This window comes from Oryzias melastigma, linkage group LG13 (genome assembly GCF_002922805.2).
Source record: "Oryzias melastigma strain HK-1 linkage group LG13, ASM292280v2, whole genome shotgun sequence".
Classification (NCBI taxonomy): Eukaryota; Metazoa; Chordata; class Actinopteri; order Beloniformes; family Adrianichthyidae; genus Oryzias; species Oryzias melastigma.
In genome coordinates, this window is record NC_050524.1 from 542308 (window position 1) to 562124 (window position 19817).

The 19817-nt window shown below is 47.6% G+C and overlaps 2 protein-coding genes and 1 long non-coding RNA gene across 5 annotated transcripts; 1 reads left to right on the top strand and 2 right to left on the bottom strand.

The window, feature by feature from the left end:
• Positions 1 to 1831: 1831 nt before the first annotated feature.
• On the bottom strand, positions 1832 to 14632 carry abcg1 (ATP-binding cassette, sub-family G (WHITE), member 1). Of its 2 annotated transcripts, none has more exons than XM_024277311.2 (15): positions 14295 to 14632; positions 13613 to 13862; positions 10021 to 10138; positions 9820 to 9952; positions 9324 to 9374; positions 9102 to 9247; positions 8121 to 8244; positions 7912 to 8026; positions 7545 to 7678; positions 7318 to 7419; positions 5189 to 5357; positions 5014 to 5114; positions 3132 to 3290; positions 2945 to 3063; positions 1832 to 2707 (listed from the first exon to the last, which is right to left on the bottom strand). In XM_024277311.2, exons 1-15 carry the CDS (start codon positions 14355 to 14357, stop codon positions 2479 to 2481), a joined length of 2013 nt encoding a protein of 670 aa, XP_024133079.1. In that variant the 5' UTR covers positions 14358 to 14632; the 3' UTR covers positions 1832 to 2478. The 2 variants fall into 2 exon arrangements, with proteins under 2 accessions (XP_024133079.1, XP_024133081.1); XM_024277313.2 differs by having other exon boundaries at positions 2916 to 3063.
• Positions 14633 to 15092: 460 nt separating this feature from the next.
• spcs2 (signal peptidase complex subunit 2) lies at positions 15093 to 18103 on the bottom strand. The gene is made up of 5 exons (XM_024277314.2): positions 18008 to 18103; positions 16267 to 16350; positions 15983 to 16143; positions 15768 to 15902; positions 15093 to 15692 (listed from the first exon to the last, which is right to left on the bottom strand). The coding sequence occupies exons 1-5, from the start codon at positions 18095 to 18097 to the stop codon at positions 15506 to 15508; spliced, it is 657 nt and encodes a 218-aa protein (XP_024133082.1). The 5' UTR covers positions 18098 to 18103; the 3' UTR covers positions 15093 to 15505.
• On the top strand, positions 18096 to 19037 carry LOC112149552. Of its 2 annotated transcripts, none has more exons than XR_002919803.2 (2): positions 18096 to 18374; positions 18452 to 19037. It is a non-coding gene; the product is annotated as an uncharacterized LOC112149552 (long non-coding RNA). The 2 variants fall into 2 exon arrangements; XR_002919804.2 differs by having other exon boundaries at positions 18096 to 18319.
• The last annotated feature ends 780 nt before the right edge of the window (positions 19038 to 19817 follow it).

Consider the following 19817-nt stretch of genomic DNA (forward strand, 5'->3'; position numbering starts at 1 on the left):
CCGGCAGAACCAGTCCCAGAACCACGAGGAGAAAACCCTTAGAGGTCCAGACCGTGAAGTTGCTGGAGCTGACAAGAGACTCCTGGGGTTAAAGGAACATTGGATCACGACCGTGAGGTTCCAGCATGAAGAGTCCACCAGAGCACAGAACAGAACCACAGCAGACAAACCAAATGGACTCTGGGTTCAAACAAGCATGTGTTCTGGAGGGAGTGACGTTCTGAATTCACCTGCAAACCAGGTAAGTGTTAGAGAACAGAAACGTGGAGGTTTGGTGGTTTCTCTGTAAGATTCTTTTAGGACATTTGACCCAAGACCTCCATCCAGAACCAACAGCGATGACTCAGAGTCGGAAGCCCCTCCCCGCAGGTGTTTTGCTGTTGTTGCTGCAGGTCTGGGGGGAGGTCATTAACCTTGTCTCTGAGGACACCTGGACCTCGGTTCTCCTGATTGGTCCCTGCGGTTCCTCTCTCTCTGAGGATGGAAAATGTGGCTGATGAGGTGACCTCCGACCCCAGAGAGTCCAGCCTCACCGGAACAGAAGATTCTCCATGACATTCAGAGGTTCTGATCTAACAGGATCTGGACTCTTCCTGCTGGAGGACCGGTTCTTCAGAACTTATGCTGTCCAGTCTGAGCCTGAAACGGACCATCTCTTCCTTCATGCGGCGTCTTTAAAAGAAACTTCAGTGTGACTGGATGTGTGAAGGTCCATCTCCTAACAGAACCACCAGGAGATCTCAGACTTTTATTTTGGAAAGGCATGGATGCAGTTACTGTGATGACTTCCTGTCAGCAGGATCTGCTCTGCACCTGCTGGTGTTTTATCAGAATAAAAGCGGAGAATTCCTCACCTGCAGTCGAATGTCTGACCAGAGCAGATGTTCACTTCAAGTTCTCAGTAAATCTCGGCTTCAACTGGACACCGCGGCTGTTTGTGGGCGAGCGGTTTGCTGAGGTTAGAGCAGAGTGGTGATGCTATCATAGTATGGGCCAAGTGCATGAGGGCATTACGACTGACGTCTGATCGCATGTCGTTTCTTCGTGATCATCAGCAGGATCCTAGAAGCCCCTCCCCCATCCAGCCGGATCTTCACGTTCCTGTGGATGCTCAGGAACTTCCCTGAGGACGAGTCCAGAGACCAGAACCACCCACCTGAACCACGGAACCCAAAAGTCCTGCTGATCTGCCCGGCCCACAAGCCTGTCCTTCAGACAGGAAGTCCTCATTAGCAGACAGGAAGTGTAACAGCCAATCAGGTTTGATGCTTTTTTTCAAAACTGAAATGTGTGGATTTCCATGACTACTTTTCTTACAAATAAAGTTTCTTTTGAATTTGTGAAAAAAAGTGAACAAACTTTGTCTTCAGGACATGAATTAATAAAGTGAGTCCAAAAAAGTGAAACGCAGTTTTTGTTGGATCATTTTAGGCTTCAGGTTGTTGTTTCTGGCTGACAGACGACCTCTGACCTCAGCCGAATCCTGCAGGACAGCTCCACCTGCTGGACAGGTGGTGAACTGAGCGGCTGCTCCTTCCTTCAAACCAAATCTTAAACCAGTTTCAGAGTATAAAACCTTTTCTTTGTGAGCTGCACTGAGCACGCTCAGAACTGTTTCAACCTCTGCAGCTGTCGGCCACCAGAGGGCAGCAGAACGGATGAACAAGCTCCGCCTGCTGGTGACTGAGCATTACATCACTTCCTGTGACATCACAGGAAGTGCTCAGGCTGCAAACCAGACACCAACTTCCACCTTCTAACTTTTTTTGGAGGATAAAAACTACAAAATTAACTGATATTTTCAAAATAAAACAAACAAGAATCTGCTGTTTGTAACTTTATTAGCAGCATTATCGCATCACTAGAACGTCATCACATTTCAAGCAGAGTGGGAACGAGGGAACAGCTGGTTCCAGTAAAGATCCTGTTGAGTCTCTTAAATCCAGTTTTCTTTTATTTTGAAATCAATGGTTCTGCTTCTGTTTCCTGTCCCGCTGTTTTCTGCATAAAAATGTTTATTTTTTAATGAACGATTCTAGTTTGAGGATGTTAGTTTGAATGTTTTTTAATAATAGTGAATAGAGATTGGCTCAATGTGACCCCCCCCTCCCAGTGGTGATCTGCTGAACTGACCTGGCTCCAGGTTGTTTGGATTTAAACCATCTTAAAGGAGGAGGAGCTCCGCCTGGATGGAGCAGATATTACAGATTACATCTTCTTCTTCTGCTTCCAGTTTTACTAAAACAAGAGGATCTGAAAGCCAGGCTTTTATTCTGAAAAGCAGGACTCAGTCTTCCTGTAGACTTTTAATTTGTGGCACAAAGAAACCTTCAGGAAACTAGAGACCAGCTCTGGTCCTGCAGGACCTGAATCAGAGTGGATCCACCATCTCCTCCTGTCTTCTCTTCGTCCTCCAGAGTCTCATGGAACCAGGTCCACTGGACCTCCTGGTCCTGGTCTGGACCTCCTGGTCCCGGTCTACCTCTCAGATCGGAGCTTGTAGCGCAGGACAAAGTAAGCGATGAGTCTCAGAGACAGGAAGAAAACGGCGAGGATGAGGAAGTCCAGGTAGAGTTTGGCGTCCAGCATGTCCAGCTCCTTCAGGATGGCGTCCGACTTCTGGAAGTGACAGGTGTCGTTCTCATCGCAGTGCAGGTCGGCCCGGTCCAGACCGTAGATGGACAGGATGACGCCCTCGAAGCCGTACCTGAAACGCAGCAGCAGGTTCAGCGGTGTGTGAAGCAGGGGGCGCTGCTGCGCACGCCGCTGAACCTCACACGGACAGGAACGTCTGAGGCTGGAGCTGCAGGTGAGTCCAGGTGTTCAGAAACATCCAGAACCTCTCTGGGTCGATGGAGGACCGCCCCAGAACAAGAACTGGATCTTCTCATGCTGGAGGATCCCTCTGTCTCTACCTGTGTGTTCTGTGGAACGGCGCCCCCACCTGACATAGGAGATGTAGGAAATCCACTGCAGGTACCAGGGGATGGTGTCGAAGCTGACGAAGAACCCGGAGAACAGCAGAACCGGGATGGCGGTGACCGGACCCACGAACGTGGCCACCTGCAGGAGCAAACCCACCTGAGCCGGTCTGAGAGTCAACAGGAGAATGGGGGGTGGGGGGAACAGACCTGCAGGGAGGTGGAGGCGGCGCCGATCAGCAGACCTAGACTCTGCGCCACCAGAGACGTCAGAACCCCCAGAGACAGGAAGAGGAAGAAGCGCGCGGCGTCCGGCGGCTGAGCCGTCATCCAGTAGACGATGCTGCAGTACACCAGCGGGAACGCCACCTGCCCCCCCACACGCCAACACCCCAGGTGTGAGTCAGACGAGCGCACAAACGCAACACAAACTGCATGACAACATCCAGACTCCAGTCGCGGTGCGTTCACTGACCCTCAGACGCTTGAACCTCTTTGTTTAATCAAAACCAGCGACAGACTTTCATAATTCATATGAAATCAAGGGCAGCTGTGGTGCAGCGGTTGCCCTATGTGTGGAAGTGTCCTTGGGCAAGACACCTGACTCTGAATTCCCTCTGGTGGGAGGTTGGCGCCAGTGTTCAGCAGCGGAGCCACCACAAGTGTGTGAATAGGTGAACGTGTGAACGTGTGAATGTGTGAATGGGTGAATGTGTGAATGTGTGAACGTGTCAATGTGTGAACGTGTGAAAGTGTGAATGTATGAACGTGTGAACGTGTGAATGTGTGAACGTGTCAATGTGTGAACGTGTGAACGTGTGAATGTATGAACGTGTGAATGTGTGAATGTGTGAACGTGTGAACGTGTGAATGGGTGAACGTGTGAATGTGTGAATGTGTGAACGTGTGAATGTGTGAACGTGTGAATGTGTGAATGTGTGAACGTGTGAACGTGTGAACGTGTGAATGTGTGAATGTGTGAATGTGTGAATGTGTGAACGTGTGAATGTGTGAATGTGTGAATGTGTGAATGTGTGAATGTGTGAATGTGTGAATGTGTGAATGTGTGAATGTGTGAATGTGTGAATGTGTGAATGTGTGAATGTGTGAATGTGTGAATGTGTGAATGTGTGAATGTGTGAATGTGTGAATGTGTGAATGTGTGAATGTGTGAATGTGTGAATGTGTGAATGTGTGAATGTGTGAATGTGTGAATGTGTGAATGTGTGAATGTGTGAATGTGTGAATGTGTGAATGTGTGAATGTGTGAATGTGTGAATGTGTGAATGTGTGAATGTGTGAATGTGTGAATGTGTGAATGTGTGAATGTGTGAATGTGTGAATGTGTGAATGTGTGAATGTGTGAATGTGTGAACGTGTGAATGTGTGAACGTGTGAATGTGTGAATGTGTGAACATGTGAACGTGTGAATGTGTGAATGTGTGAATGGGTGAATGGGTGAACGTGTGAACGTGTGAATGTGTGAATTTGTGAATGTGTGAATGTGTGAATGTGTGAATGTGTGAATGTGTGAACATGTGAACGTGTGAATGGGTGAACGTGTGAATGTGTGAATCTGTGAATGTGTGAATGTGTGAACGTGTGAACGTGTGAATGTGTGAATGGGTCTGTGACTGTGAAGCGCTCTGGGCCCTTGAAGGAAGTAGAAAGCGCTATACGGGTATCCGCCATTTATAGAACTGGGTTTATTTCAAATCCAGATTAAAGACTAAAGTTTCTCTGAAAACTGAAGGATTTCCAGTTTTATCTGAAAGACAGAAACTTGCATTTTGATTAAATATAAGTTTTATTTTTAAACTTACTGACAAAAATGGGACTTTAAATATATTTTTGATACTTATAACGAGTTTCAATGCAAACAGTGGTGGCTCCAGGACAGAGCCCTGAGGAACGCCATGGCTAAATACAGACAGGAGGAAAACTGTGACGCCAAACGTTTCCATCTGACTGGTTTAGGTACAGAGTCTTTATTTTATTTGAATGTCCCTTTGATGTTCTCTGAAACAGTGTCCAGCAGAAACATCGATGCGGTTTCAGCTCCTTTCCTCAGGTGAGTCTCAGAAGGGCTTACCTGGAAGGGCATGTCCGCCATCGTCTTGGCCAGGTAGTAAGCTTTCAGGCTGTACCAGTAGTTCAGATGTTCCCTCAGGAAGACGGCCATCTCCAGAGGAACTGGGGTCACAAGCACAGGTGAGCGTCAGAGGACCACCCCCTCCCAGACTCAGGAGCAGGAGGAGCAGACTCACAGGTGAGGACGGTGGGCATGAGGGCGGCGAACATGAGGAACAGCATGGAGAAGAAGAGGAAGCCCGAGTTGCTCAGAACCTTCTTTGCCTCGTTGCCGATGCCCAGGTACAGCAGACCGATCAGGATCCCGATCCCGATGTGGGACGAGATCCTCAGGTGAGTCAGGACCTGCTCAACCAGTCAAAGCCTTAGTCTCTGCAATAGAGCGCCCCCTAAAGACCAAAAAGCTACGGAGACCTCATGGTGACTGGACAGTTAAGATAAAGTTCCACTCGATGTTTTAAATAGTAACACATGAAACTAGAAACGTTGCATCACCTGTGATAGTGTGAATGCTTTTTCTGAAAGAGTCGCTGAAGATGCTGAAGCTTTTTGCTGAAAATGGTGATGCAATTTACTTTATTGCTGAAGGGATTTGGCGGAAATGCAAAAGTTATTTGTAAAATGTTAAATCTGCTAAAAGACCAGAATTTGTCTTAAAGAACTATGACAGAGAACTTAAGTTAAATTTCTAAAAAATGTGTCTTAAAATTGCTCAAAAATCCCCAATGCATTAGCAAAAATATTTAACGTGTTGCTAAAGTATGAGCTAAACTCCAAATTAGCTCCAAAAACCTTAGTAGATGTCAAATTAGCCACGAACAGTCTTAGTAAACTAAATTAGTCAAACATGTTAGAATGTTTCTAAAATAGAAGCTAAGCTCTTAATTAACCCATAAAAACCTCAGAATATAACAAATTATTCAAAAAACATTAGCACGTTGCTGTAACATTAGCCAAACTACAAATTACCATTAAAAAACCTCAGTAGATGCCAAATTAGTGAAAAAAACTAGCTTGTTGCTTGAATACTAGCTAAACTCCAAAATAGCCTAAAATTCATCAGTTAATTAAATTTGTCAAGGCTGTTAGCCTGCCGCTACAATAAAAGCTCAGCTTTTGAAATAGACTAATAAAGACCTCATGGGATAACAAAGTATCCCAAAACATGTTGCTAAATTATTAGCTAAACTCAAAATTGCATGAACATCCTCAGTAGATGTCAAACTAGCCAAATAAGCTAGCCCATTGCTGAAATGTTAGCTAAACTCCAACCTTTTTGAAAATGACTATGAAGATGAAAACATAACCATGAATATATTTAAAGGTTTGTTGTTAATCTACTAAAAACGCTCAAAAACTCTAAAATAGCCTAAAATTCCTAAGTACATTAAATTATTCAAAAACGTTAGCATTTTGCTAAAGTAGATGCTAAACTCTAAATAAGCTTATAAAAATCTTAGATGTCAAATTAGCCAAGAAAAATAGAAGCTAGCTTGTTGCTTAAATATTGGCTAAACTTGAAAATAGCTCAAATTTCCTCAGTAAACTAAATTAGTCCAAAACTTTTGCCTGTTACTAAAACAGAAGCTAAACTCTAAATTAGCCTAAAAAACCTCAGAAGAGAACAAATTATTCAAAAACATTGCTGAAAATGATCATCAAAAGTCTAAATACTAAACTCTAAAATAGCCTAAAACTCCAAACTCAATTATTCAAAAACGTTAGCGTGTTGCTAAAATCTTAGCTAAACTCCAATCTTTTTGAAAATGACTATAAAGATGAAAACATAACCATGAACATATTTAAATGTTTGTTGGTAATCTACTTAAAATGTTGACATTTGAAGACGTTCTCATTCATTTCCTATTGAGCATATTTCGCCCAATAATTGAAAAACTATAAAGTTTATAAAAACCAAAAATACCAGCAGTAACGTCCTGAACGAGCTGAACGTTTTGATACCAGATTACTGAATCTCTGGAAGGTGATTGAAATGTGAAAGACAGACGCTGGAGGATCACTTTAGTGTGAATGATTACTCAACAATCACACAATAATGGCACAAGGAAGGAGGAGACTGAACGAAGACATAAACTACCAGTTAAACTACGACGTACAGTGAGGCAGACGTTTACTTTGATCAACACCAGGAAACTCTGAACAACAAACACATGCACTAGAGGTTCTGCTGTATAAACAGACAAACTACAGACTCAAACAGTGAGCTGAGTTCAGGTGTGAACTTCACCTGCAGGAACTCTCAGGTACACTCGTGTGTGGAACCTGTGGAGGAGGAAGGTCTCACCGAGTCTCTGAGGATGCTCAGGAAGGTCCTCCGGAACAGGATGCTGAACTGGGTCATGCAGCTGGCAGAGAAACTGTGGCAGCCTTCAGACGAGGAGCTCTCCTGGAGAACAGAAACCCTCAGGATCTGCTCGGATTCATGTTGATCATTCTCTGATGGATCCTGGATCTGGTTCTGAACGGATTCTCCTTCAGACGTTCAGACGTTCGGTTCTGGTGGGTCTCTACCTCCTCGCCGCGCTGCCACAGGAGTTTCGTGTCTCCGTCGGCGTCCATCTGAAGCTCCTCCCACTTCCTGTCCTGAACGGCCTTCACCAGTCTCACCATCTGGTCCCCGTACTCCCCCGACGCCACCTCCATGACTGCAGAGCGGCGACAGAAGCAGGAGTTCTAACGTCAGTCAAACCGCTCGTCTCTGATTCTCCGCGTTTGTGGAAAACAGTTTGTTCTCAAAATGTTTCTGATGGAAGAATTCTGGAATCAAATGTTTGATGTTCCACCTGAAGAAAAGCATTTAGACTGGAATCCACATAGACATAGATGCTCTAGAGCGCTCCCTTCCCACTGGGGGAGGGGGCGTGTTGCTGAGGCTCACCGAAGTCGGCGGGGTTGTGGTAGGTGGGGCAGCTCAGGCCCAGATCCTGCAGGTACGGAACCAGGCTGCTCACCTTCCCCCGGTAGATGCACTGACCCTGGCTGAGCACGTAGAGCTGCAACACATAGACACGCCCTTCAGGGTCCGGGGATTCTGACGGACCCAGACCGTCCACCCGAGCGGAGCCGCGACCAGTCTGGCGAGGTCACCTTATCGAAGAGCTCGAAGAGTTTGGCGCTGGGCTGGTGGATGGTGCAGATGACGGTCCGACCGCCGCGAGCCAGAGCTTTGAGGAGAGACACGACCTGGAAGCAGGACGAGCTGTCCAGACCGCTGACAACACAGACGCACAACAGAGACCCACAACACAGACGCACAACACAGACACACAACAGAGACGCACAACAGAGACGCACAACAGAGACGCACAACACAGACGCACAACACAGACGCACAACACAGACGCACAACACAGACGCACAACACAGACGCATTAGTAACCATTTCCTTCAGATGTTTTCTTATGTGAAAATTATGATAAAAGTGTCAAAATTCTAGTGGTTCTGAATGGACCCATCAGAACATCTACTCTGAGGGATTGGATTACCAAACCTGTGAAAGTTCTGAGGATCACACTGGACCAACAGAAACACCAGACCATTGAGGTGGACTCTGAAGCTGAAGTCCAGGACCTCTGCAGGGACTTGTTGACCCGACCCACTCATGACTGAAACTGTGAACAGGTTCTGTTTCATTCTGGACCGACTCCAACAACTTTGAACAATTTTGGATCCATTTCGGGAGCAAAATCCTTAAAGTCAGACATTTTCTGAGGGATGAAGCTCTGATTTTCTGTTCTGACCCGGAAAACAGAAACATCCGTGGACAGAACGGTCCAAAGAGGACAAAGAGTCCAAACAGCCTTCATCTCACTTTGTCTTTAAATCCAGGATTTAGCCAGAACCGAGTCCCTCAGTGGCACCAGCAGAGACACTGACAGGTCTGTCCAAACCCCGCTTCACTCCAAGACTGAATGTCTATGAAGAGAAAGCGTCTGAACCCAAAGAGTTCTGAGTCCATCAGCACAACACTCATGTTCGGGTGGAAAGCCTTTTATTCTGAAAGTTCTGAGTGTAGAGGAACTTCCTGTTGGCTTTGTGAGGCTGCACTGTACATGAAAGTCTTCTCACCTGGTGGGTTCATCAAAGAACATGACCGGGGGATTGTTGACCAGCTCCAGCGCGATGGCCAGCCTCTTCCTCTGACCCCCCGACAGGTGGGACGTCCTGGTTCTGGAGCAGTCCAGCAGACCCAGAGCTCGCAAGATCTCCTGGACCTGATCAACACAGAACCAGGCCGAGTCTCCAGACAGAGGTGAGGACAAGGAGATGGGTGTGCGGTTTGGAACTCACCATCTCCCGGCGAGCCTCCAGCTTCTCCTGCAGCTTCAGGTTAGCAGAAACCTGCAGACAGAGACCGGAGCTGCAGTGACTCGAGTTTGACGGGGGAGGGGGTCAGAGGGAGGAGAGTGAAGCATGCTGGGACGGGGAGTGAAGCATGCTGGGACGGGGAGTGATGCATGCTGGGACGGGGAGTGAGGCATGCTGGGAAGGGGAGTGAGGCATGCTGGGAAGGGGAGTGAGGCATTCTGGGAAGGGGAGTGAGGCATTCTGGGATGAGGAGTGAGGCATGCTGGGATGAGAAGTGAGGCATGCTGGGATGAGGAGTGAGGCATTCTGGGATGAGGAGTGAGGCATTCTGGGATGAGGAGTGAGGCATGCTGGGATAGGTTCCAGACAGATGCCGTGTCCTCATTTTGCCACGTTCATGAGAATGTGTGTGTGGAAGGGGCGGAGTCATGGGTCCAGTGGGGACAGGTGAAGCCCCCTCCCGGTGCCAGCAGCGTACCATCATGGCCTCGTGCACGGTCAGGTGGGGCAGCAGCATGTCGTCCTGCATGATGTAGCAGGACACCTTCCTGAAGGAGCGCAGGTCCCTGGGCTGCCCGTTGATCAGGATCTCGCCCTTCATGCCCGTCTCCCTGTAGGGTCAGGAGAAACCGCTGAAGCTCCTGTGCCGCTGGAACCGTCTCACACAGACTAGACCCACCTGTACCCGGCCAGGATGTTCATGAGCGTGGACTTCCCGGCCCCCGAGGGCCCCATGATGGCCACCAGGTCCCCACTGGTGAATTTCCCAGAGATCCCTTTGAGCAGAGTTTTGAAACCTGAAACACAGCAGAAACAATCAAAGCCCAGGATCCCAGCCGCCCTGCAGACGGGCTTTGTGCTGAGGCCACGCCCCTGCTGTCAAACCCACAGCTAGGCTCTGAGGATGTGAGGCAGGAGAGAACAGAACTGTCCCTCAGAGCGGGTCGAGATAATGTTCGCACACAGAACCACACAAAACCGTCAGGAAAACCCAAACCCGACTTCTCTGCAGAACACAAGCTGAGCTGAAGAGTCCAGAGATGCTCTGGCTGACAGGAACGCACACACATACACACATAAACACACACCTACACACATAAACACACACACACATAAACACTCACATAAACAAATACACAATCATAAACACACAAATAAACACACAAATAAACACACACAATCATAAACACACACATAAACACACACATAAACAAATACACAATCATAAACACACACATAAACAAATACACAATCATAAACACACACATAAACAAACACACAATCATAAACACACACATAAACAAACACACATATAAACACTCACATAAACAAATACACAATCATAAACACACAAATAAACACACAAATAAACACACACAATCATAAACACACACATAAACACACACATAAACAAATACACAATCATAAACACACAAATAAACACACACAATCATAAACACACACATAAACACACACAATCATAAACACACACATAAACACACACAATCATAAACACACACATAAACACACACATAAACACACACAATCATAAACACACAGTATCATAAACACACACATAAACACACACAATCATAAACACACACAATCATAAACACACACATAAACACACACATAAACACACAGTATCATAAACACAATCATAAACACAAACATAAACACACAGACAAACAAACACACATATAAACAAACACACATAAACATAAACGCATTCTTGAAGAATCCTCTGCTGAAGGTTTTAGGAGAATTTGTAGACAAACGTGAGAGAATGATGAAGATGACGATGAAGATACAACAAACCCGTTCTAATGAGATTAGCGGATTTAATAGGATGAAGTGGAATTAATCCAGACTGACCGACAGTAACCTGCAGGAAGATCATGGAAAACTCACAGCTCACTGGAAACAGCAGAGTATTCTGTTACTTTAGGGATGGATGGATGATGGATGGATGATGGATGGATGGATGGATGATGGATGGATGGATGATGGATGATGGATGGATGGATGATGGATGGATGATGAATGGATCATCAGTACCTCTGCTCTCTCTCTCTCTCCTCTCTCTTTGTTTCTGGATCAAACCTGGTATTTGGACTTTCTAAGGCCAGAACCGAATCTGATCTGCAGATCTGGTTCTGGAACGAAAAGTTCTCATTCTCGAAATCTCTTCTGAAAGATCCTCCTAAAAGAACCTCTTTGGTTTTAGAAAGATTTCTCTGTTCAGAACCTTTTCCTCTGTAGAGTTCAGTCTGATCCGTGGAGGATCAGGATTGTCCTGCTGCTGTTTCCAGAGATCAGACTGTACATGATCCTCCTGTACTATAGGTGGCAGTAGGCTCTACTTTTTGTTGGTAAACAGATGTTCTTGTAGGTGTGTTAGGACCATAGACCATAAAAAGATGGACATGTCTTGTTCCAAACAGGAAGTATCTGCTGGTTTCCAGAAGGCCAAAGTTCTCTAGAGTTCCACTGAGAAACAATTATTTCGTCTGTCAGAATCATCCTTCCAGCTCTGATGCTTCTTTCCTAACATCTTCTTTCTAGTCCTATTTTTAATGATATTTGTTCATAATCACAAGTTATTAAAATTATAAACTGACCAACCAGACGCCTCAGTAGAAACATGTGGTGCCCGCTGGCCCCGCCTCAAACAATTGATTGACAGATTCTGCCGAGTCCTTTCACTGGGACTTCCAACAAACCAGAACAAGCTGACTCCTGATTGGTGACAGTCGTTCTTCTCAAAACGACTCGACCGACTTGGACTAATCGCTGTCGACGGGTTGCAATCGTTTCCAAGATGGCGGCAGACGTTCCAGGAAGTGACGGCGAGGCTCTGGCCTGATTTCACAGGGGGTGGAGTTAATGCATGTCCTCTGGGGGACATCAACACCTCGCTTTGTCCAGCTTTTATCAACAGTCAGTGTTTGGAACCAGAACCATTTCAGAGGTCAGAGTGTCTTCCTTGTGTTCCATCATGTCTGTCTTTAGAACTCATGTCCACAGAAATCTGGTTGGTCTTTTTATAATCAAGTCTGGATCTGAATAATCAGTTCTATGATCCACTGATTGAAGGCGTCATCCCCAGTCCCACCAGCAGGGGGCCGACAACCGTCCAGCAGCTGTTTGTTTCCTGTGACTCACTTTCCTGAGAACCGGATTTCTCAGAGAACCTGAGACCTTCTTTGTTCTCTCAGCTTTGTGTTCCGACATAAAAGCTGGAACCCGACCCGGGTTTTCCGGTTCTGTAAATGTAGACTTCATCTTAAACAGAACTCGTCTGGATGTGTTCTTGTCATTGGAGCTCCAGGCTTGTTTGCTTGTTTACTAAATCAGATCAACAAATTCCTGTTTTATCTTGTCTCGTTTTAGTCATATGAAGCTACAGAAACGTTCTGCACCTTCAGTCCTCCTTATTGACCTGTCACTCAAAATCAGGTCTGTCTGGCCACGCCCACTTTATGCATAACGTCCTCCTGCCGTTTTTCAGAATCGTGTGAGCTTCAGTCACTTGAATGTAAAAGTCTTCATCCGATTGGTGTTTTGTCTCCAATGTCAGTGCGAGTGGGCGGAGCCTGTCGCTTGCTCTATTATTGCAGCCATCCATTCTCTGAACGGACCTTCCATATCAGAACCTCCAGTCAACCCGGGCCCGTCCTGAGCCAGCAGAACGCTCAGTGGACATCTTGTAATCTGACCTGCTGCTATTTAAGACGACTGAGATTAACAGATTACAGGTTGATAATCCAGCGGGACAAACACGGACTCCTCTGGAGCTCCGCCCCTCTGGGAAGGTCTGAGCAGAAGGTCCAGAACATCTGCTGCTTTCATGCATGTTCTGATGGGGTCCAAGTGTGTTCACAAAGACTTCACAACCAATCGGGTCTGAATCCCCGTTTCCGGCCTGCAGATGTTCCCAAACCTCCATCCTGGAGCTTCTCCAGAGTCTCCTCTGGATCTGTGGTCTGAGCTGCTTCTGTGCAGACGACAGACTGGAGAAGATCCTCCAGAACCACAGAACATTCCAGGCTCGACCCTGATCTGACAGAGCCTCCAGAACAATCAGTTCGTCTCCGAACTGATGATTTTCCAGCCAGATTTCTGGACCACCAAACCCTGAAGGTCCTCTGGACTGATGGCTCCTCCGGAACCAGTGGTCTCCATGGCGACAGCCTCCGCGGTTACGGTCACCGTGGAGACCATCTCCATGGAGACTCCAGAGGGACGGACAGCCTCCAGAGAGTGCGTACCTTTCTTCCTCCACCAGGGGCCTTCTCTGATGGAGTACGAGACGTCTCTGAACTCGATGTTGACCGCCGGTCTCCGTGGTAACGAGGAGAACCTCTGGGCCTCGGTCAGGCCGTTGTCCACCTTCTTCAGGTGTCCCTGCGGCGGCGGTGGCGCCAGCTGCTGGGTTCCCGTCGGCCGCCTCACCACCTCGTCCATGCAGACGCCGACCATCCTCGGGTCCAGCATCAGGTCCGGGGGTCCGTTGGTGTTCTGAGGGACAGATTGGAGGTTCAGCAGAAGAAGACGGTCGCTCCTCTTCCTGTTTCAGTCCTGGAGACAGAACCAAACCCAGACCCATCTTCTGAGGAACCAAAACTAAATCTGGACTTAAGGTTCCACACAGGAGAGGACAGAACTGTACTGAACAGAACCCACAGACGGTTCTGGAGAACCAGACTAGACGACATGTCTACGGATCTTCTCAGGAGATCCTAACAGAGACAGACCAGATCCCTACAGCGTTAAACCAAAACCAGTCCAGAAGAACCCAGACCCCCTCTGGTCCACAGAACCCAGAGACGTCTGTGCTCCGGAGACGAGGCAGAAGTCCTCTGATGGACCTGCAGACCAGATACTGGAGGAAACTGAAGCAGCTCCTGGTTCTGGTTCTGTCAGAACCTCCTCCTGCGGACTGGAACTCACCATGAGGATTGAGTTGGTCACGCTGGGGTTGTGCATGGACCAGGCGGCCATCAGACAGGCCATGGCAGCTCGCCGTCTCCTCACACCGTGTGACTGCAGACTCACAGCTGCAGGCTCCAACTCAAGGCTCCGCCCACTCCTGATCCCGCCTGTGGAATTTAGCCCCGCCCCCTGCTGGTGTCCTGCAGAAGTTTGTGATCCGGCCTCCTCAGCATTTGTTGGACTGAAGATCAAACATGAAGAAACTTTGATTTTCCAGAGAAACGGTTTAAAGGCTCAGACTGAAGATGTTCCTGATCTCCCAGACATCCGGGTTCTGAAGAACCCCCGCCGGGTTCTGAAGAACCCCCGCCGGGTTCTGAAACCTCTGAATTAAAGGCTGGAGAAGATCATGAAAAACGGACTTTAACTCATGACTGAACAGCTTCAATTCTACAACAAGTTTCTGCTCTGAAGAACATTCCTTCTGTTCCAGAAATATCTTCATGTCACTTCTGAATGAGTAGATTTCAAAGTAAAAGCAGCAGAAGCCTTTTTGTTTCTGAAGTCTTTAATCATTTTAAACCCCAGAAAACATTTTTCTGAAATCGAAACATCAGCTTGAAATGAAAATATTGAAGGAAACAAAAACTGGAAGTATTTGAATTTATTTTGCGTTAATTTAGAAATATTTGTCTAACATTTCTGCCTCTTTTTAGTTTGAGACTTTCAAATTAAAATCCTGACAGTTGATGTCAGGAAAGCTGCTGGTGCCACCTGCTGGCAGAACCTCAAAACTACAGATTCTTACAGATGAGGCAGTAGAACAAACTCCCAGCTTTATTTTTGCACACAACTTTCAAAATAAAGTCACTTCCTGTAGGGCTTCACTCTGAGGAGGAGGAGCCAACAGACTCCAGCCAACATCTCAACACAGAAACTGGATGTTTTTATATTTGAATTTGCTTTATTAGCTGCCGTCAGAGAACAGATTCTGATGACCACTCCCACTTCCTCTCTGTGGCTCCTCCCACCAGAGAAAGCAAAAGTCCAAGCCTGAAAGTCCCGAGGAGAAGCAGCACCTCCTCTGAGGAAGAACATCTGGAGGTCTTCATCCCCACAGTTCTCTGGTTCCCGTTCAGGTTCTGGCCCGACGGATCCTCAAACTGAAACCAGGAACGGTGGAGCGGAAGGCCCGGCAGACGAGCAGAGTTCTGGCCGTGGTCCCGCCCTCATTTGGTCTTCTTGTCGGAGGCCAGCGCGTCGTGCAGCCTGGACACGCTCCTCTCAAACTGATCCATGACCAGAGTCCCGTTCTGGTCGAAGAACGCCGACACCGACTTGGTGAAGTCGGCCTCGCGCGAGCGCCTGGTCTTCCCGTCGGTGAAGGACACTCTCAGGGTGTACTGATCATCGAACCTGCAGGGACAACGCACGCCGTCAACCATGTTTGTTTCCTCTGCGTAAACGGGTCTCAGCCGCGGCGGTTCTGACCGTTTGAGGGAGGAGGCCAGCTGCCAGACGTGGTCGGGGTCCATGCCGGCAGGATCTCTCTGCAGCGCCACCAGGAAGATGTTCTTCTCCTTGTAGGAGGTGTAGAGCGTCAGGACGCCCATCATGATGAAGTACGTAAGGGGGAGGAGTTAAGGGGAAGCGCTTCAATTCATGAACCACTTCTGTGGGTCAAAAGCCACGCCCACAAAGGATATGAGACCACGCAGCACGCCAGCACCGGTCGGGACTCGGGGAACGGGTGGAGGTAGTCCCAGACCAGCGCCAACATGGCGAACAGGCAGGAGACGGTGCAGATGAGCAGACGGCCGTCCACCAGCTGGAAGTTCTCCACGTAACCGTACTTCTCCAGCAGCACCTGAAGGGGGCGCAGCAGAGATGACCTTTACCTTACTGCAAGCCAGGAGGATCCGCAGAAGCTTCACCTGTCCAGGTAACAAAGAGCTTCAGATGATCCGATCAGATCAATAATCAATCAGACCTTCTTAGCTGCATCGTCCAGAGAGTTCTTCACGGCGGCGCCGTCCCATTTATCGATCTTCACCGGCTTCTCGTCGATCCTCCACTGAAACAAACAGTTACATGTTCTTGTACTTCAGGTTGTGAGGAGAAAACACAAATTCTGCTCATTTATCGTCAGAAACTCCTCGTTTCCCGACTGCAGGAAAGGTTAGAAGTGAAGATGAGCGATATGTCGGTCTTCTTCTTCACTTTCAGCTTACCCCTTTCGGGGTCGCCACAGCCTAACTCCACCCACTGTTTCCCATCAGTGATTTGGCAGAGTTTTTACGCCGGATGCCCTTCCTGACACAACCCTGTACTTGAGGGGCACAGGGACCCAGTTAGGCAGCAGCGTCAAGGGTCTAAGGACCCAATCTGGGTGGGGATCAGCGGACAACCCTGGGAATCGAACCCAGGGCTCCTGAGTGCCAACCCAATACTTAACCCTTAGGTTACAGCAGGAGAGAAGCTCCGTTTAGCCTGGTGCCCCTCCCCCGCATGCGTCTGACACTAAACGCACACGGGGGAGGGGTCTGAGCACGCTTTAATTATGGGCTACAGCCACACGTTCTCGCTCGCAACTCGTCATGACGTACGACTCGGGTCTCCTCCATGTCACTTTCTGAGGTTCGGGATAACCTCAACTCCTCGTTTATCGACCCAATCCGCCGCTCTCTTCCCGTCACGTGACATAAAGCGGCTGCTCGGACCGCTAGCTATGTTTAAAGCACAGCTAGCGGTCCTAGCTTTTAGCCCATAGCTAGAAGTTAATTAAAGCCAAACAAAAAGACGTATTAAAAAAAAGTGTCTTCGGGGAGGAAATGGTAAAAATGGTAAAAGGAAAGAACCGGAAGAACCTTCGACGCCACATCAAGCTGCTGTTCACTGAACCAGGAGTCAAATATGGATTTATGAGGCGTACCAAGCCGCTCTGCAGAATACGACACGCCTACATGTGTGCAAGAGTTGATGGGACTTTTCCATTTATAGAGTTTATACTTATATCTTGATAGTTTCTATGTTGGAAGCATGTTTTTAATGTTCTTGTATTTCTAAACTCTAAACTTTGTGTTTTTATAGACATTTAAATATCGGTTATGGACAGGAAACCATCATATGGGCCAAAGGTCACCAGAATGAAACAGGAGGATCTCCCTCACCTCCAACCTGACCCCTGACCCCACCTGCTGCTGCACGAGGAGATGCTGGATCCAGCACGAGGACACCTGTCTGTCTGTCTGACAGCTGCTACCTGTAGGGGGCGCCACAGAGACCCATCCACCCTCCACCCTCGTCCGGAGGGGAAGATGAAGTCTCGCGCTGTTTGGGCAGTTTCTCCTGATAGTGGTGCGTTCACGGCCCGGTTCAAAACCCCGGTTTTTGGGCCCAAGTTTTGCGGTTTAAGAAGAAGGAGAAAAACTGAAGCGCGCGAAGCATCACATTCGTGCGCGTGCCTGAGTCAGAAAGCTGAAACTAGCGCACGCGCCCTTCCTTCAGCTTAACACGAGAATAAAAACAATGTTTAGAAATTTGGTGACAACCACCGGAAACAGACAGAGCTGACACGCGCGCGCGCACGGCCTCGTCATCACCAATCCGTTAGCTATAGCTGCCAGCGGAGGCGCGGGAACCGGTAAAACCGGAAGGCCAAAGTCCGACCGAAGCGGGAACATTGACGTCTCGCACCTGAACGTAGGAGAAACGGTGGACATAAACCGTACCTTCTCCAGGAGCCCGCTCTTTCCGTTCCGCGCAGCAGCCATCTTGAGTTTTAGCAGCTCCCAACCGGAAGTTGTGATCTGGACGAACATGATTGGCTAAAATAAAAAGGCGTCTGACGTCACTACGTTGCCACGCTTTTCGCTAAAAAACAAACAAACAAAAAAGCCTATAAACACAAAAATATTATGACCAGTAAATACATAAATTACAGGTTGGATGTTTGTGAAGTTTATTTACCCTGCAGACAGTTTTCCTGCTCTCCTGTTGGTCAAATGAACCTCTACACATGGGATTATCTCCAGATTAAAGAGGTTTCCTGATGATCGTTTATAGTTTGGGGATAAATCACAACATCTTCAACTGCAAGTAGAAACTATAATTCATCTATTTTTGTATGTGTTTACTTTATAAACGGAGTGAGACACTTTCTTCTGGGGGTGTAGGAAGTTCTGAGCTGCATCAAACAAAACCCAAACTACCAGGAGAACAGAGGAACTCGCTTAGAAGAACCGTCTCTCCGTGCAGCTTCATGCTGCTCCACCTCATCTGTGTAGACGGAGTCGTTCCATCAGAAATGAGCTCCGTCACCGTGGTAACAGCCAGACAGCACAGTGGTGGAACGAGGAAGACTCTGATGGTGAAGAAGACGGAGAGGACCAAGTGGTGGGGGCAGGTCTGAAGTTCTTCATGGTTACCGCTTCTCCAGATGTGGATGTGGGTTTCTGCTCCAAACACACAACGCTACAGCATCTCCTCCCTTTGGTTTATGGAGAGTCATCCGTCTGTTCTCACAGCAGATCTCGTCTATAATGGAGTTCCTCTGTTAGGTCCGAACCAGATCAGGTGAGCTTTCACACCTGCAGAACCCAGAGGACCATCAAAGAACCAGAACCAGAACCAGCCTTGGGCTAAACCAGGATCAGCCAGAGGGAAACCACCCTAAAATGGACTCACGTTTGAGTCGATGTCTGAGCATCTTCTTAAAATCCACAGAAAATGAAAATACTTCATGTTTGTGGAGGAACTTCACCTTCAATGTTTGTTTGATGACAGAATAAATACGGATCAGGACAAAGTGTTTTATTCAACACAATTGCGATAATATATCAACTGAAGCTACGGTGGCCCTGAGGTCCAAATCACATCGGCACATCACTAAACGCACAAACATTTTAAAGATAATAACAGTTAAAAACAAATCAAATATTAAAACAATGTGACTTTTAGGAAAAGCAAACAAAATTCCAGAAACCAAAAAGTAAAAACACAGAAAAAAATAAAAAATAAAACATTTTTGGCTGCACGGTGGTGCAGTGGTTAGCGCTCTTGCCTCACAGCGAGAAGGCCCCGGTTCGACTCCCGGCTGGGACCTTTCTGTGTGGAGTTTGCATGTTCTCCCCGTGCATGCGTGGGTTTTCACCGGGGACTCCGGCTTCCTCCCACCGTCCAAAAACATGCTTCATAGGTTCATTGGTGACTCTAAATTGCCCCTAGGTGTGATTGTGAGAGTGAATGTGTGTGATTGAGGCCCTGAGACAGACTGGAGACCTGTCCAGGGTGTACCCCGCCTTCGCCCTTCAGTAGCTGGGATAGGCTCCAGCACCCCGCGACCCCGAAAGGGAAGATGAAGGACAAGGAGATGGATGAAAAACATCTTACAAACAATTATTACATCAAAATTAAATGTTTGAAAGCGTAACGGAATGAGAAATATCTGGTGTCACTTTAGGTCGAATAACGTCACGGTCCAGTCAGCGATGACCCATAGAGCCGAGCTTTTCTGGTTTCTCTTTGTGTTTCTTTCATTTG

Excerpts from the sequence above, each read along its gene's own strand:
- abcg1 (XM_024277311.2), bottom strand. The coding sequence starts at position 14,357 with ATGGCCTGTCTGATGGCCGCCTGGTCCATGCACAACCCCAGCGTGACC. Across the intron at positions 9,953-10,020 it reads AACATCCTGGCCGGGTACAG|GGAGACGGGCATGAAGGGCG; the intron begins GTGGGTCTAGTC and ends CTGACCCTACAG. Across the intron at positions 3,291-5,013 it reads TGGCGGACATGCCCTTCCAG|GTGGCGTTCCCGCTGGTGTA; the intron begins GTAAGCCCTTCT and ends GTGGGGGGGCAG.
- spcs2 (XM_024277314.2), bottom strand. The coding sequence starts at position 18,097 with ATGTTCGTCCAGATCACAACTTCCGGTTGGGAGCTGCTAAAACTCAAG. Across the intron at positions 15,903-15,982 it reads CTGGCGTGCTGCGTGGTCTC|GTACTTCATCATGATGGGCG; the intron begins ATATCCTTTGTG and ends CCTCCCCCTTAC. Across the intron at positions 15,693-15,767 it reads CTGGCCTCCTCCCTCAAACG|GTTCGATGATCAGTACACCC; the intron begins GTCAGAACCGCC and ends TTGTCCCTGCAG.